Here is a 16,792-nt window from a genome sequence, read left to right as displayed (position 1 = left end):
ATGCAAACCTGTCTCTGTCCAATCATTTTTCAAAGTTTCCTTCTGTAGCAGCATAGACAAAGTTTCTCTGGAATAATAGTTGAGAAAGTTAATGTATTCCATCTTATTCTGTTTTTCTGTTCACATTTTGCATTTCGTGAAATGAATTCATTTTTTTCCTTTATAGAAAGAATTGCATACTTTTTAAACAACCGTCACAAACATTATTGAATAAAATAATACAGAAACATTATTTATTATCTACTATTTTTGTACTATATTCTGAACTGTATTAAAATAATCATATGACTAAAATATTGTCATTAGCCAGTTGTAGTAAAGTGAAATAATAGTTAAATTATACAAAATCTAAAGCCATGGGCTTTCTCTGTATCTTATACTGCAAATTCAAGTTGTTCAAGACAACAGGGTGACTTGCTTAAAGAAACAAAAATCTTGTTACTGGAAAATAGGAATCATCTAACAAAAAAAACTATATACTTAATATGGAGATTTGTTTATAGAGAAGGATGAAAATATAATTATGCTATATTGTACTTCATTTTCTTTTCTGTAAGTCTCTAACAATACACATTCTAATTTATATTCAAACTGACATGTTTTGTAGTCAATATATTGATTCCTGCTTGTGTTTTGCATAATTTATGTAGTTTTGCATAATTATCTTTCATAATTTATATTCTGCCAACACTGTTTTCACATTAGCTTCTGATTTGCAAATACTATGAAATAAGTTCCAGTGAGAAACCCCTGAAAAGTCTCTTGTGTTGAAACTGAAAAAAAAAAGAAAACAGTAAAATCCCTATCTTTCTTTCTCCCAAGAGGGAAAGATCTGGGATGTGCCTATGTACCAAACCACTGTGGTATAGTCATAGTGCAGCAGAGAGATAATGCTTTTACACTATAATGCCTGGTCAAATTGCTTCTTGGTTAGGTTTAGGGTTGCCTTGCATGTATATTATGTGAAAAATAGTTATTTATTAGAAAGCCATAATCTATTTTTGGAAACAATGTAGTGGTTTGTGATATATCAATTGACCCCAAGTTGGCGCTCACCAATTATTTTGGACTATAGCCATAATTGCTAGAAATTTAGGTAATTACAACATACCCACAAGGAGCCAAACTGAGAAATGCAGATGTGCATGATAAAATATTTAAAAGATCACACAAAAATATTGTAACATCTGACTAAACTAATATGTACAGGAAAACTCAGTTTAACAGACTGTTTGGGGGAAAGGAGGGTGGGAGTAAAATCAGATAACTGGAAAAAGAAACAGTGGAAAGTAATAGACAAAAGAGGGATACAAGAAAATCAATATGAAGGAATGCCATGTAGAATCTGATGGAGAACATATGTATATAGTATATGGTAATAGATAAAAATGATTATATTCTTATTAGACTTGTTAAATGAAAATAAGATGGAAAATATGATTTGTGTAATTTGTGTAAGAACGCAGTCAGAAAAGAAGAAAATACTTCCTCCCTTTTCCAGCACCTTAAAGTCACAGGACATGAAATTAATTTTGAGGGAACCAAATTAATCTCCAATACTGAACACTTCAACAAGAGAATAATCAGGGAAGCCATCGAAATAGAGAAACACCGCCATAACATGAATATACGGGATGATACTTCCCGCTTACCAGACATCTGGAAACTAGCCCTTATCACCAAAGGAGTCCCAGCCATGAAAACCAATACCAGACCCAAAACAACACATGACGCCACCACCAATCTCCTTCACCAGACTCGAACCCAAACCCATCCCATAGATGAAAGGCAACCACCGTCCAGAAACCAGACCACAGCTGCATCACCAGCTACCACACACCCCGACCCCTAAACCAAGCAAACTGACACATGCTATGAACACATAGCCAGACATCAAACTCGGAGCCAAACCAAAACCTGGAACATTACATCACAGCCACCCGCTCAGGATATCACATCACAGAACTCAGGAAGTTACACCACAAAACCTCAGGATGTTACAGCACAGCCAACAACCCAGGATATTGCAGCACAAGACCCAGGATGTCACAGCAATAGAACTCAGGTCATCACACAACCCGTTACCCAGGTCGTTACAACACAGGAGGCTGATAGACACACAGCCTGTACCTCAGCCACACAGGTTCTTATGAAAAAGCCAACCAATCTGCAAACATCAACTCCATCAACCGATCAAGAAATAACAACACAGCCAACCAGCCTGCTTACAACAGAGCCAGCACACCACACCTCCCCACCAGTATTTATAGAGAGAGACGGCAACTCAGATCATGCTTTGCTCACACAAGCACGAAGCCAAAAGCACCAGCCTGAAGATGGCGAGAGGGACCTCATCGAAACGTCACCAAGATACTCTCAATCTTACACAGGAAAAGACCTGAACATGCTAAGACCTGCATATATATGTGTGTGTGTGTGTGTGTGTGTGTGTGTATGTATGTATGTATGTTTTCTTTCACGGGTACTTACATGTATGGCATTCAGCTTTGTTCGGGTATTTTCCCACGTCATTGTAGTTGTGCTTTTAAAGTTGTAGCAACGTTTCGGCAGAATCTCATCTGCCATCATCAGGCTTCTATACCTTGTGCCCTTGTGTCTTGGGTTGAAAGGAGAGAAACAAGGCCTCTGATTTTCAGAAAGACTCTGTGCATTTGATGTAAATTCGCAGAGCGTGTCTCACATCCAGTGTATGCCACTGTCTTTCCCTTTCCTGTGATGGTGGAAAGCCGAATTGATTTGGGGCAAAAAGGTAGAGTCAGGCCAGAGAACCACTCGATCAGTGTGAAATACACAGAGGTCTCTTCTAATAGATAGGGCTGCAATTTCCGAAATTCTACGGGCTGATGTGATGGCTACAAGACCACCTTGTATGTTAGAAACTGTAGGGATGATTCCCTTAAGGGCTCAAACGGGGGTTTTGTGAGTGAGATAAGGACTCTGTTAAGGTCCCAGGTTGGGTACCGGTGTAGAGTGGGGGTGTGTGTGTAAATTGGTGGCTCCTCTAAGAAACACCCGAATACGGGGGTGATGGGAAAGGGAGTCAACTCCCTCACAGGAGATAACCATTGATACAGCCGCTACCTGTCATTTTAATGTGTATGGGGACAGTCCCTTACTGAGTCCCTCCTGCAGGAAGTCTAAAACCTGAGCAACGGAGGGGGAAACAGGGTTAATTTGGAGCCTGTCACACCATTTGCAAAAGATGGACCAAGTGGCATTGTAGATTCGTATAGTTGAGGGCCGTCTGGCTGCTAGTATAGTGTCAATGACCCTGCTAGATAGGTTTTCCCTCTTCAGATGGTCCCGCTCAACCTCCAAACGGTTAATTGGATCCATTGAGGGTCTGGGTGGAGAAGGGATCCTTGAGACAGCGAGATCCTGTCTGATGGGATCCTCCAGGGCGGGGCCACTGAAAGACTGCGGAGGTCTGCAAACTAAGGACGTCCGGGCCAGTAAGGTGCTATGAGAAGTAGTTCTGCTTTCTCGTGAAGCAACTTCTGGATGACCCTGGAGGAACTAGTCTATGCACTGCCTATTTCGCACGAGGCTGAGCAAAAACTGGGGAATGCTACGGAGGAGTCACGTGGAAGGAGGAGGAGCGTTCCTCAATTCAAGCTCAGCCTAACAATGCAGAGACTGAAGCACCTCCCACTTCCTGGATGCTCTTTGCAGCTCTGAGGAGAAGGATTGTCTACCTCCTAAAGCTATATTTCAGCTTGACATTTGAATCATCAAAGTTGGGGGGGGGGGCTTTCCCTACTTTTCATTTAAAGGGAAATAATTAAAATTAATACTTCATATGGTCTATCATTCACAGCTGCTTTCTTCAGGTAGATAATAGGCAATTACTACAGTGGTTATATGTCACTTAGTAATTCCCTTCTTCGTGTCCTCTCTGTATTTATTCATGTCACAATATGACTTTCCATAAAAAATTAAGTATCAACAAACTACCTCTTAAGTAACACGTGATTTAAAAAGAGTGCCATAACTCTATAAGTAATAATCCATTTTTTTACAGGGATTAAAAGTTAAAAAGAGTTTTGTTAAAAGTTTTGTTCTCTGAACAATGAACTGCATAATTCATGCTTTCTCAGGGAAAATCTACAACTAGTCATTCAATTTGATCTAAGAATTAGTGATTTAACTATCCTGGCTTTTATTATACTTACATAGTATTTACAGTAGCATAATAAAAGTTTTAATTCTTAAAATTCTTTGGTAATAAGCTTGATCAAACAATGTAAGTAAATAAAGATTTATATCTGAGAACAGCAATTCAGATTGAGTACAAATTATTCCCATTTGTATATTTTCTTACACTAGTATCCTAGGAAATTCCATTCCTTCTTCCTCACCCTCCTCACAGTGGTCAAAGGGACCTCTCATTGTTCCTTTCCAAAAGCAGTCTAGTTATCAAATTCATCTTCTTTAGTTTCTTGTTTGGTTAATGTCATTTTTCACACCATTTTTCCTGTCAGATGTAACTATAGTAAGGATCAATCTTTACTATATTAATTTTCAGAACCATTCTCCCCAGTGTATCATATTACATTATTTGTACATTTATCTCCAAACCAACACCCCTTTAATGTCACCAAAACCATTCTTATTCATTTATCCATTACTTTATTGTACATCCCTATATTACTGCCTGTTTACTAAAGAGCAATTTATAAGTATTCCATTTATTCTCAGAAATGCTTTACTTTAATTTCATACCAGTTTTACCTCATTCTACCATCAACTTCAAACTCCATATCCATCCAAAATATGCCATACTTCAAATCTCTATCACTTGTTTTGACGTACATTTTAGCCAGACCTTCTTCATTCATATTATTATATTTATTTTCTTTTTCTTAAGCAGGCATCCTTTCCTTCCTTCCTTCCTTCCTTCCTTCCTTCCTTCCTTCCTTCCTTCCTCCGTCCCTCCCTCCCTCCCTCCCTTCCTTCCTTCCTTTTTATTGGTATTCTTTATTATTTACCACCATTTACACTTTCACATAATATTGTTTATTAAAATTAGTAAAAATTATGCTAGGTTACCAGATTTAGTCATATTGGTGTTTCAGATAATAAAGATGGTACCTCTCAATTTTAATACCTTTTAACCAATACAATCAGATTTGCAATTTGGAATCTTTAATCTATAGCCTATTTTGTAAGCCAACATACTGCTGGTTATTATGAGATATATTCAATATATTAATATACTTGGAAAAAAGAACACAATTAAAATAAAAATAAGAAATTCCCTGGAAGTATTTGTTTTCATATTTCTGTCAATTATGTGTTAGTTAAAGCTAATTAATATTGGGCAAGTGAAAGTAAGAAATTTTAAGGCTTTTTTTTTTCAGAAGAGAGAAGTTGGCATAGAAAGGCTACAAGCAGAAAAGCAATCATTTTTATTTTCAAAAGCAAATATTCTTTTTAAACTCAGGAAAGGAATTAAGGACCTTTCCTTCCCATGTTATTTTAAAATTTTCTTTTCTAAAACTGCGGTACTAATGCTGACTGTATCAATAAAATTGCCTTTAGTATGTAATTAGTATCACACAGATCTTGTGTTTAAAGAACAGAGAATTTGTTTTGTTCCATGTTATGTCATATTCTTTGTATGTAGAGCAATAATAACAACATCCAGTTTCCAAATGATTTTTTCTTTTAAATTAGGAATAAATTATAACATATTTGGATTAAAATAAATAATTGAATTCCAAATAGTGTATTAAGTAATTTTTCATTGTGGATAAGTTTTTAATTTAATACATATTTTCTTTATTTATTTTATGTTGTCCATTAGCCTTGAAATCCAAATAAGTTCCATTAACTCAACATGAAAAGGATTATATTGTAAATATCTTTGATTAATATACTTGGAGCTTTTGATATTTTCACCAGAATTGTTGCATGTTAACAATTCCTTCCCAACCTTATATGATCCCTGTGGTCACTCTTTTGACTTTGACAAAATATTAAAGGAACTATGGAAACAGGTGTGTGTGTGTGTGTGTGTGTGTGTGTGTGTGATAGAAAAATAAAAATGGAAGAAAAAGAAAAGTAATATTTAAATATGTTATTTTCACACTTCATCGCAGGTACAAACAAACTTAATAACTCTTTACCCCTGTAAGATTACAAACAAATATCTCTTCTTTTCATAACTTATTGGTTATCTATATGCAAATTCATTAATCACCTCTTCAGTCCTTGTATCAGCAAAAGTTCATAAAGAGTTTTATAGAAACATGTCTTTGTAACTTCTCAAGCCAACTTCTTTTTACTTCTAACAGTCTTGATCTTTAATTTATTTGGATGTCATCATAGGATTTGAGTTTTGTTCAGTTTTTATTTATCTCATCCCAAAGGCTTCTTCAAATCTTTAGCAAACCTCTTCTATAAAGCCAATAAAAAGCCATTGTCTAGGTCATTATCTTCATTCCCACTTTAATGTTCAAAGCTTTAAACTTCTTTTGTGCATGTATCAGAAAGTCCTTATCTAAGTCATTCTCTTGGCTTGTTATTTTTATTTTCACCTTAGTTGTCTTCTCTGTTTTATAATCCACTTTTTATTTTCCAATATTTTTACATCAAACAAAATTTGTTTCACCTCTTTATCCTCTAAATTTCTTAAAATATTCTCTTCCACATTTGTCATTCCTTCTTTATAAACTTTTTGGGCATAACCTATTGATAGAAACAGATATCATTGCTGACACAGTAACTGTTAGTTTTCGACCCCTTTCTTCTAATTTCCTAGAGTGTTTCTAATGTCATAATGTTTTAAATCATTTTGTAAATCCCAATACTAACCACAAACAAAAGCCAAGCTTTCACTTTTTCTTTTTTTTCCTATAATTTTTAGTCCCCTCTAATATCCAATTTCTGAAATCATAATGTCTCAGATTTCTGTTATGACTTAGGATAGACAAAATCATTTAGTTTCCACAAAAGACTAATTATTTCCAAAATCTTAGAATAAAAGTCCTAATATTCCAAACCTTTTGACCCCTTAATTTGTTTTTAACCATCCTGGATTAGAGTCATATTTAACATTTTGCCATTTATTTTCAGTTTTTTAAATTCTTAAGCTTAGTGTTAATTTTCCTTTTATTAAGCATGAGTATAAATGTCAGGGCTGCCTCTACCCAATTCCTAGGAAAGAAAAACCCTTGGCTCCATAGAATTAGAGAAAAGATACTTTTACTAGGAATGAGATGATTACAGTTAAGTCAGACAAGATCTGGAGCAAAACCATGCAAAGCATAAAATTGAAACAAACCCTAGAGCCCACCCTTCTGGTAGCTAGCAACCAAAGTTCAATCAATGGCCAGTAGATGTTTTGAGAAAATCTTGGTTTCAGGTGCTTCGTCTCTCCCTTCTGCATGCTGAAGCCAAAAGAAAAGATCCTGAAGAGATAAGCAAAGTCCATGCTGGCTGTGGCAAACTTTCATGAAAAATGTCTGCTGTTTCCTCCTGCATGCTTCTCCATCACTCCTCCTCCTGTTTCCATGGCGGCAGGCAGCAAGCTGGCTGAGAGTAAAATCACCAAGTTGCCCTTCAAATTTGTCATTTTGAAGATCCCAATTAACTTTAAGATAGTTAAATAGGTAACTTTAAAAAAAAGTTCGCAAATTTAATGTCCTTTAAAACAGGGGTCACCAATCTTTCAGATATCAGGGAGCAATAAATTCATAATTTTAAATCCTGCAGACCACTAATATGATCTGCTAATATGGCACCTCTTGCTGAAGCACCTGGACTCCCAATGACAGGATAGGGTCCTTCAGGCACTTAGCTTGGCTAAAAGTTGCACTGGTTTCTGCAACTTAAACACTCAAAGAGCTATTTGGACCCATTTCCCACAGAAAATAATTCTGGGAGCCACAAAATATGTGTCCTCTGAGAAGCACAAAGCCGAAGACACAAGCCTGAAGATGTTGAATGAGACTGCATTGAAACGTCACCTAGATACTTCCAATTTTACGCGGGAGAAAACCTGAATAACCAAAGATAGATAGATAGATAGATAGATAGATAGATAGATAGATAGATAGATAGATAGATAGATAGATAGATAGATGTTGTGACTGGAAGGATCGATCCTGCTGGGAGTTTTGACTCTGATGACTCTGAAGATGGAAGGTTGGAGCCTGCTGTGAATGTGGAGTCTGAATTATCAGAGGACACAGGCGTGAGCCAGGAGGATGAGAGATTGTCGCAGAGACAATCCTCCCCAGAACCTTCGACTTCGTTCATGCCAGCAAATGATCAACAAAATAAGACAGAAGTTTCCAGCGAGGAAACTGACAGATCGTGGATTGACGCCAGAACTAGAAGAACCAGGAAACGTCAATCTGAAGGGAGGCATCAGGCCAAACATTGATTGGAGAGACTGACACGCCTATCCAGGTGATTTTAAAGAGGCGTGCTGACTCTCAAGCTTTGCTTAGAAGCAAAGTGTTTGATGAGTCGAAAGAATACATTTGGAGGGGCCTCGTGATTTATGGACAATTCTGTTTAGCCTGACAGGTTCCGGGAAGTCTGCCAAGGACTGGAAAACTGTGCTAATTTAACCCTTTTGAATCCAGTTTTGTTTCTGCTTGAATATTTTGAATTCCGAAACCTTGTCTTCTCATCTATGAATATAGGTGAGACATAATATATATATATATATATATATATATTCATTCATTCATTCATTCATTCATTCATTCATTCATTCTGGGTATTTGTATGTGATCTTTGGTTATTCGGGATATATATATATATATATATATATATATATATATATATATATATATATATATATATATATATATATATAATATATTCTGATTCTCCAGTACTCTCTGGGTCTCGTGGGTGCTTCTTCCAGCCTTTGCTGGTGCTGGATGCCCCTCAATCACTTGGGGATATACATGACCTGCTTTCTACCTCAAACATTTGCCTGACCTGGCTGCAGCCAATGCTCTGCATCGTAATGGGCTCCAGGAGGAGGAGGGGATGCCATCTCCCCCATTGTGAAGTACGCTAAATTTAACTGTGCTGCGCAAGATGCTGTGAGAGCAGCGGGCAAGCCATGGTGGTGCCAACAGCAGTGGCAGAGAGAAACGGCCAGGTCAGGCCAGTGTCTCGGGGAGGAGAGGAAGTTGTGTGTCTCCCAGCACAAACAAGGACTGGAAGAAGCACCCGTGAGACCCAGCAAGAGATGAAGCAAGTACAGGGGCACTTCGCTCCCACTCTGGAATGTGGGGCAAGTCTCCATCCCCCTCCCTTACCTTCTCATGCCAGGCGAGGAGTGACTGGGAGGGGAGGGTGAGGGATGGGGCTGGCCACAGGTAGGTTCAGATGATAGGGAGCCATAGCAGGGGAACGAAAGAGCGGTGGGTTGCCAACAGCCATTGCTTTGGCCTCCCTGCCCCACTTTCTGCAACAGTACCATTACCTCGTTCCAGCCAGCACGGGCTGCACTACTTGCATGTTGCACCACCTGCAAAGTTACATTTCGCACATACTATCCTCTACGGCAGAGATTTCTAGCCCCAGCACGAGCTGCCTGGTTGGTTCCATATTCCAGAGCTCTAGTCCCAAGACTGGCCCATTGGTCATCCCAGAGCAGCTCCTCCACCTGAGTGCACTGCAGACTACCAACCTGTGGACCAGGTGCACTGAGTACCACCAACCAGACCACCAGTTGGTGACCACTGCTTTAAAAGGTCCACCACGATTGAGAGAATTGTGGCTTTACTTCATCTCCTGGTGCTGAAACTCATAGAAAACTGCTGTCTCCTTGTGAGGAGCAGCTGTCCAGAACACAAAGTTATTCTCCCATCTCTTTCTTATGCAGAGAGGTCCTGTAGAACTAATTTACTTGCTAGTTCTTTTGTGGTCATTGTCTTTTCTAATTTGAAGACATGCTAATAAACTATTCCTCCCCAAGAAGTCTTCCCCACCAAGCTTAACTATGGTTTCAAGGAAAACTATATGAATATGAGGATACTAGTCAAGACTTTATGTTTGGATATCTAGCCAACAATTCTGCCAAACAAGATAGAAAAGAATCTGTACAAATCTGTACAAACCACAGTTATTCATTTTTGCTATTAATATGGGACCCTTTCTGTTAATTATTCCACAGTATCCTCAGAAAAACAAACTGAGTTTTTTTCCCCATTGCCATGACATCCAAGGCATTCAATATTGAAACCAAATTGTTCCAGCGACAGAATTTCATTCAAGGGGACAGAGTTAATAGTTCCGCATTACACGCTGTAATGACTACCTTTCTACCATCAAGCACACTCCCTAAATCACTGCCGTGTGCATTTTCAATGGAAATCAATCTTTTGTTCCCTAGATCTAAGCTCTGGGGGATAAACTAAATCCACTAAAATGTGAGGCAGTATAAAATACAGCAGTTTACATCCTGCTGCGCTGCGCTGAACTGAACATTGGAATTTCTGTCATGCTGTTTGTTTTTCTTTCTTTACAAAGTAAGTGGGGTGTCTGTGTTTAAAACCATCTGTGTTTGAAATACTATTTTAGAATGATGGTAAGCAAGAAAAAAACTTTTGAAAAAGTTTAATTTTATTCAACTATATTATAATTTTCAGCTAATTATTTATTTCTCCCTCTATGCTTATACTTTTGTAATAGTATCGAACATTTCATTTTCAAACATAGTTTTGAAAGGCTGAATCACCCAATGATTATTTTTTCTATCTGAACATTGAAATTAAAATGATTAAAGTTTTGAATGTTTCTTAATGTATGATGGATTTTCTTTGCTGCTTAGTAATCATATTTTTTTGTTCCTTTGAACACTGTGAACCTTATTTTTATATAAAAATGCACGACAATATGTCATTAATTTTATATGCTTTTGCAAAGATGTGAGTTTTAGGTTTAGAAATTACAAGTTCTTGGATGTTCTGCTTTGCCATAATGGCTAAAACTGAAGGGGCAAAATACACTGTTGGAAGTAATCTGGGCTTTCCAGATAAAGGATTGCTAATAGAAAAGTATATGTTACTTTTACCCAAGGTGTTAAAATACACCAGCGGTGTCAAACTCCCATCATCATGGCAGCATTATGGGATGTATTGGGACTTTTTTTTCCCCTTCGCTAAACTGGGCATGGGCATGGCGAGCAAGTGATGCATCCAGCCCGTGGGCCGGGAGTTTGACTGGAATACACAATCTTAATGAAAAGAGCTCTGGGCTCTTTAAACCAATATAATGATTGTCAGCATTCCAGAAAACCTCAACTCCAATCAATAACTCCAAGACAGACATCTTCTCAAAGGTTTCTTTTATTAGAGTAGTAAACTGACACATCTGGGAAATCCCGAATCTGAAACTTCTGGGTTTCCCTTCATGTATCGTTTATGTATACTGAGAGTATTTGCACTAAGACAAATTCCTTGTGTGGCCAATAAAGAATTCTATTCAATAAGTAAAATATTACAAATCCACCCCCTGCACCCTTCATTGCTTCACATGCCCCAATCACCATCTGTCCCAACTTGAGATGTCCCCTCAAGCACTTCTCAGCCAGGTGCAGAAATAACATGACCTTGACCTAGAAGAAGAATACTATTATGTCTAACCACATATACTCCAATAAATCCCCCCTCCAATTTTCCCAGGCTCAAGAATGTGGCCATGTGGAAGTGTCTGGTGCTAATGTGGCTTCCAAAGCTGACAATGATAGTGTAAGCTTAAACTGCTGTATTCTGGATAGATGTAGCTTCCAGGTAATCTTCAAGGGCAGCACAATGTAAAGAGCATCTCTGTAATCAAATCAAGAAGTGATAAAGATGACTGTGAGAAGGGTATGCTAATACCCTTCACAATGGTTGTGACTAGTTAACACGCTGGAATTTTGCAAATATCTTCTTTGCATAATTAGCTGTTATTCTTTGGATAGGAGATGTAAGGTAACTGAAGTTATTCTACTATAATTCAATGTACACTAGCTAATACTGGTACATTATACTGTATTGCCGGGCTATTTATTACTAAGTACATTTAGAAGAGAAGAGAAGAGAAGAGAAGAGAAGAGAAGAGAAGAGAAGAGAAGAAGAAAGGAAAAGAAAGGAAGCTAGAAGGGACCTTGGAAGTTTTCTAGTCCAGCCCTCTGCTCAATCAGGAGAACCTATATCATTTCCGATAAGTGATTGTTTAGACTCTTCTCAAAAACATCCAGTGATAAGAGTGCCCACGATTTCTGAAGGCAAGCTGTTCCACTAGTTAATTGTCCTCACTGTTAGAAAATTTCTCCTTAATTCCAAGTTGCTTCTCTCTTTGATTAGTTTCCAACCATTGTTTCTTTTCTTGCCCTCAGGTGCTTTGACCACTTCTTCTTTGTGGCAGCTCCTCAAATACTGGAATACTGTTATCATGTCACCTCTAATTCATCTTTTCTTTAGACTAGCCAAACCCAAATCCTTCATATGTTTTAGTCTCCAGGACTTTGATCATCTTAGTTGCTCTTCTCTGAACTTTTTCTAAAATGTCAACATCTTTTTTAAAGTATGGTGACCAAAATTGGTTGCAGGATTCTAGGTGTGATCTTACTAGGGTTTTATAAAGTGGCACTAATACTTCACATGATCTTGATTTTATGCCTCTGTTTATACAACTCAGGATTGTATCAGCTTTTTTTTACTGCTACTGCACACTACTGGCTCATATTAAAGTGACCATCCATTGTGACTCCAAGGTCCCTCTCACAGTTACTGTTTTTGAGCCAGGTCTCACCTAATCTGTAGTTATACCTTTGATTTTTTTTTCTGCGTAAACGTAAAACTTTGCTTTTCTCCACATTAAAAATCATTTTGTTGGATGGGGCCATTGTTCAAGATCTTTTTGGATCCCAAGCTTGTCTTTGGGGGTGTTGATTATTTCTGCCAGTTTAGTGTCATCTGCAAATTTGATGAGTTCCCCTTTTATTCCCTCATCTAAGCTATTTATGAAGATATTGAAGAGTACTGGGCCTAAAACAAAGCTTTGTGGTACACCAGTATTTAATTATCTCCATATGGATGTAGTACCATTAAGCACTTTTTCTTGAGTATGGTTTGTCAGCCAGTTACCGTGTTTCCCCCAAAATAAGGCCTGCTCTTATATATATTTTTGCCACCAAAAAAGGTACCAGATCTTATTTTCTCCTTGCAGCAGCGGCACCGACAGCCCTTCTGTCGTCCTACTTATTCTGTGGCCACTTGTCACCACTTGCACATGTTGCCCCCAGCCTCCGTTTAGCTCTGTTTCTCTCTGTGTGTGAAGTTTTTATATAATTAAAAGATAAATAAAAGCAAATGTATTTAGAAAAGTAGAAAATAATAAATGATTTTTTAAAAAGTTCTAGAAATCGAGAAAGTGTGTGTGGGGGGGAATTAAAGAAGTAGCTTCCGATCTTCAGTTTTTCTTTACAGCAATTGCAAACTTTTATCATTTCTCCCCCTTTAGATTGACATTATATAGTTCCCTTCTTTTCAAATTAAGCCCCTTTCAATAAGCAAATTCAGAAATAACCAGTTTATATTTATTCATTTCCAGCAAAAAGTTTGTAAAATATTCCAGTTTTTATAAAAAAAAAATTACCGTAACGTCCCTAATCCAGGAGGTCAGTATTGCCATTTCTGCAGGTTCTTTGTACTCCTCCATTGTATCTTTCTGTATTTTTCCATTTTCATAGCCATGCTGCAGTTACCATATATAAAACCAATTGTCCATGAGTTCTTTCTAACTGTATATACATAAGTCCCAATAATTTGTTTTACCTTGAATAAATTAGCTTTGTTGTACTGTATTTAAAATGTAATTTTAGTCAATTTTGACATAATCCTGGAATATAATGTGGAATGTTACTGTATATATTTAATAACTTTTTAAACTTATTATACACTGTGTTACCCTAAGTGCTGATTTTGATTATAACATAATTGTACTATGCTTAGGGAAAATGAATATAAATACCTTTAAATGGTTTACTAATTTATCTAAATGAAGACTAGGAAAAAATAGTCTTTGAAGAAATTTTGACTTTAAAAAAATAGATGATTGGAGACTATTTAATTAATTCTAACGTTCTTTTTTTTCAGGTGATTTTGCACATATCTATATTATATTAACAGTGAAATTTATATTTTCGTAAATGTATTTTAGGATCTTTTATTAGTGGGTAAATAGTAAAGATACCCTTATTTAAAAAGAAATAGGTACATGGATTGTATGCATGGAAATAATACTTTACCAAATTTTTATTCTTCAAATAGTGGTAGAAATGACTAATACTTAGAAAGCTTAAAACACTGAATAAGACACTGAGAATATATCTTATTTAGTGGAAAGATATTAGGAAAGAAACTTCCAAATTTTCATTCTGTATCTTTTCAAATTAAATTAAGGACTATTTTTCAAAATATGGCTACCACATAGTAATGCTTCACATGTTCCCCATGTGTTGAAAGGATATAAGGATATATCTACTTGTCATTCTTCCTATAATAATGAGTACAGTTATCTGTATGATCAACCTCTGAAGAAATTCTTCAGACTATGTACCCAAAGTCATCATGCAAGCAGGATTCCTCCTGGATCTTTCCCAAGATGTCAACCATTCAAAATATGGTGGAATGATGTGAATCTCTGAAATAGTTAAAGTTAGAAAAGTGAATTTAATTTTTATACAGTAAGGACACTTCCTTGAATAATTGTGATGAGGATTCTAGAAATAATTATGTCTTATTTGTAATCAGTCTTTCTATCGTCTATTTGTTCTAGAAAATATTTGTTGAAGAAGGAAAAATAGTTGTGCCATACCTTTTGATTAGAAATGGTAACAGTCCACTGCCTGTAAGCATCTTAAACCAGAAATTTAAAATTGAGGGATCTGGTGGAATGGAGGAAATATATTTATAGCTTAACATTGTAGTATGATAAACTTGGTTTGTGAGCTGAGGCTGTGTAGTTATACCCAACCTAAATACTAGATTAAATGGTTGATATTATATTCTAATGAATTACCTTTTTTAGCCACAGGACCAAGTCATCAGGCTGGCCTCCTACTTCAGGAACCTGGACCTTGAACCAGGGATCTTCCTATGGTTGGGAAATGATGGCAAACAGAGATGGGAGAGACTACTACATCAAGTAAGATTGCCACCAATTTGATGAATTGTGTGCAGAAATTGCTGCAGAGAGCTGAAACCCTAGTGTGAATATATACCAATCTTCCATTTGCTCCCCAATCAGGTTATCCCACCAAACGTAGCATATACATTTGTTTGGTATTTAGATAGGGAAGTACACATTTAACATAAACACCAAATACGTATCACAGTAATATTAATATCAAAGGTTTTTTTTTTACTTTTTACTCCTGTCTGTAATATAGCAAATGAAATTCACATCCCATAGTTATTTTTCATTTGCCATAACAACAGTAAAAGAATTGGTTTTTTGTTTGCAAATTATTTCTCCCCTAAGGCTGTCCCTTTTAAAAAATAATTAACAAATGAGTTCTGGGCATTTTTTAAATATTCAGAAATAACTTCAATGTGATGATGGAGATCTTGTTGCATTTGAATATAAAGTAATAGATTAAATTTGAGGTGGGTGGGTTTGCTGCTGCTTATTTGCAAATAAATGTCCCCAATTTGAAGAACTAGGATTTAAAAGTTATTGTCTGAAATAGAGAGAACTACCAAGGCTCTTTCATTCAGCGCTTAAATATAAAACAAATCTGTATTGCAGCACATAGATAAAAGCAGAAGAGAAAATGAGTGAAATGATGTTCAGGATGGAATGAAAGGAAAATACATGTTACATCATCTAATTTTTAAGACTTCTGTTCTAGAAGGCTGCCTGTATGATAATCTGCATTCCTTTGGGGGGTTTTTTGTCCTCTGAGGTTCATCAAAAGCCAAACCATGTCAGTAGATAATCTCAAAAGTCAAACTCTATTTTCCCCTAACACTCATGTTCCTATTCTACAAGAGCAAGTTCTTAGTTCTTGGACAAAATGAGACATAACTAGATCTAACTTTTGAGAAACACAGAACATAAGAGCATTCCAACATGTACAGTAGGCATTATTTCCACTTTTTTTTCATTAATATTTTTGAAACAATAAGTGACCCATGTAATCCAAACATGGAGTGTGTTTTCAGTCTAAAGCAGTGTTTCTTAACATTGGCAACTAACATATGTGAACTTCGACTCAGAATTCCTTAGTCAGCATGGTCAACAAGGTTGGGAAACACTGATTTAAAGCATTTTTGTTCACTGTCATAGTGGCTTGAAGTTAATAATGCAATGAATGGAATTTCCTCATGAATTCTAAGGGCATGGAGAAGGAAAAGGCAATTTGTAAGTAGTCACAACTTCTTCTTGAAGTCACCAGAAGATCTGCAAAATATGAAATATTTCAGGATGATACTGGAAGTCCTCCATAGAAGTCTGTAAAACAGTTGCATTGATTTTTTTATTATAATTTTTTTTATTTTTTAAGGCAAACATATATAGACAAAACATAAAAACATAAACCCATCTTCCATTTTATATACATATAGTGTGTCAGTTGGTTACAAATCTTTTGTGCTATGCTTTCATAGTCATTACTCACAGTTTATATAAATTCTCACGTTGTCAAACTATCATATTCTTAAATATTTATCAGTTATTAATCATTCATGACTAAACTATTTATTCCATCATTTTATGAGTTATTCTAGATTTTATTATAAAATGTATATTG

General features: G+C 36.4%; 1 protein-coding gene across 5 annotated transcripts in view; it reads left to right on the top strand.

Moving 5' to 3' along the window:
• Positions 1-16,792, top strand: part of FRMPD4 (FERM and PDZ domain containing 4) — a 197,481-nt gene that overhangs the window by 100,604 nt on the left and 80,085 nt on the right. For 3 of the 5 annotated variants that reach the window (XM_087938334.1, XM_026714290.2, XM_087938332.1), the window contains exon 2: positions 15,070-15,186. The exons of 1 other annotated variant lie outside the window; for it this stretch is intronic. In XM_087938334.1, coding sequence (XP_087794460.1) covers positions 15,070-15,186 — 117 coding nt within the window. Of the gene's footprint in view, positions 1-15,069; positions 15,187-16,792 lie in introns of those variants that run through there. One more of the 5 variants, XM_087938335.1, reaches the window with a different exon arrangement.

This window comes from Pseudonaja textilis, chromosome 8 (genome assembly GCF_049901715.1).
Source record: "Pseudonaja textilis isolate UNSWEBS1 chromosome 8, rPseTex1.2, whole genome shotgun sequence".
Lineage (NCBI taxonomy): Eukaryota > Metazoa > Chordata > Lepidosauria > Squamata > Elapidae > Pseudonaja > Pseudonaja textilis.
This window is presented reverse-complemented; position numbering and strand designations above follow the sequence as displayed.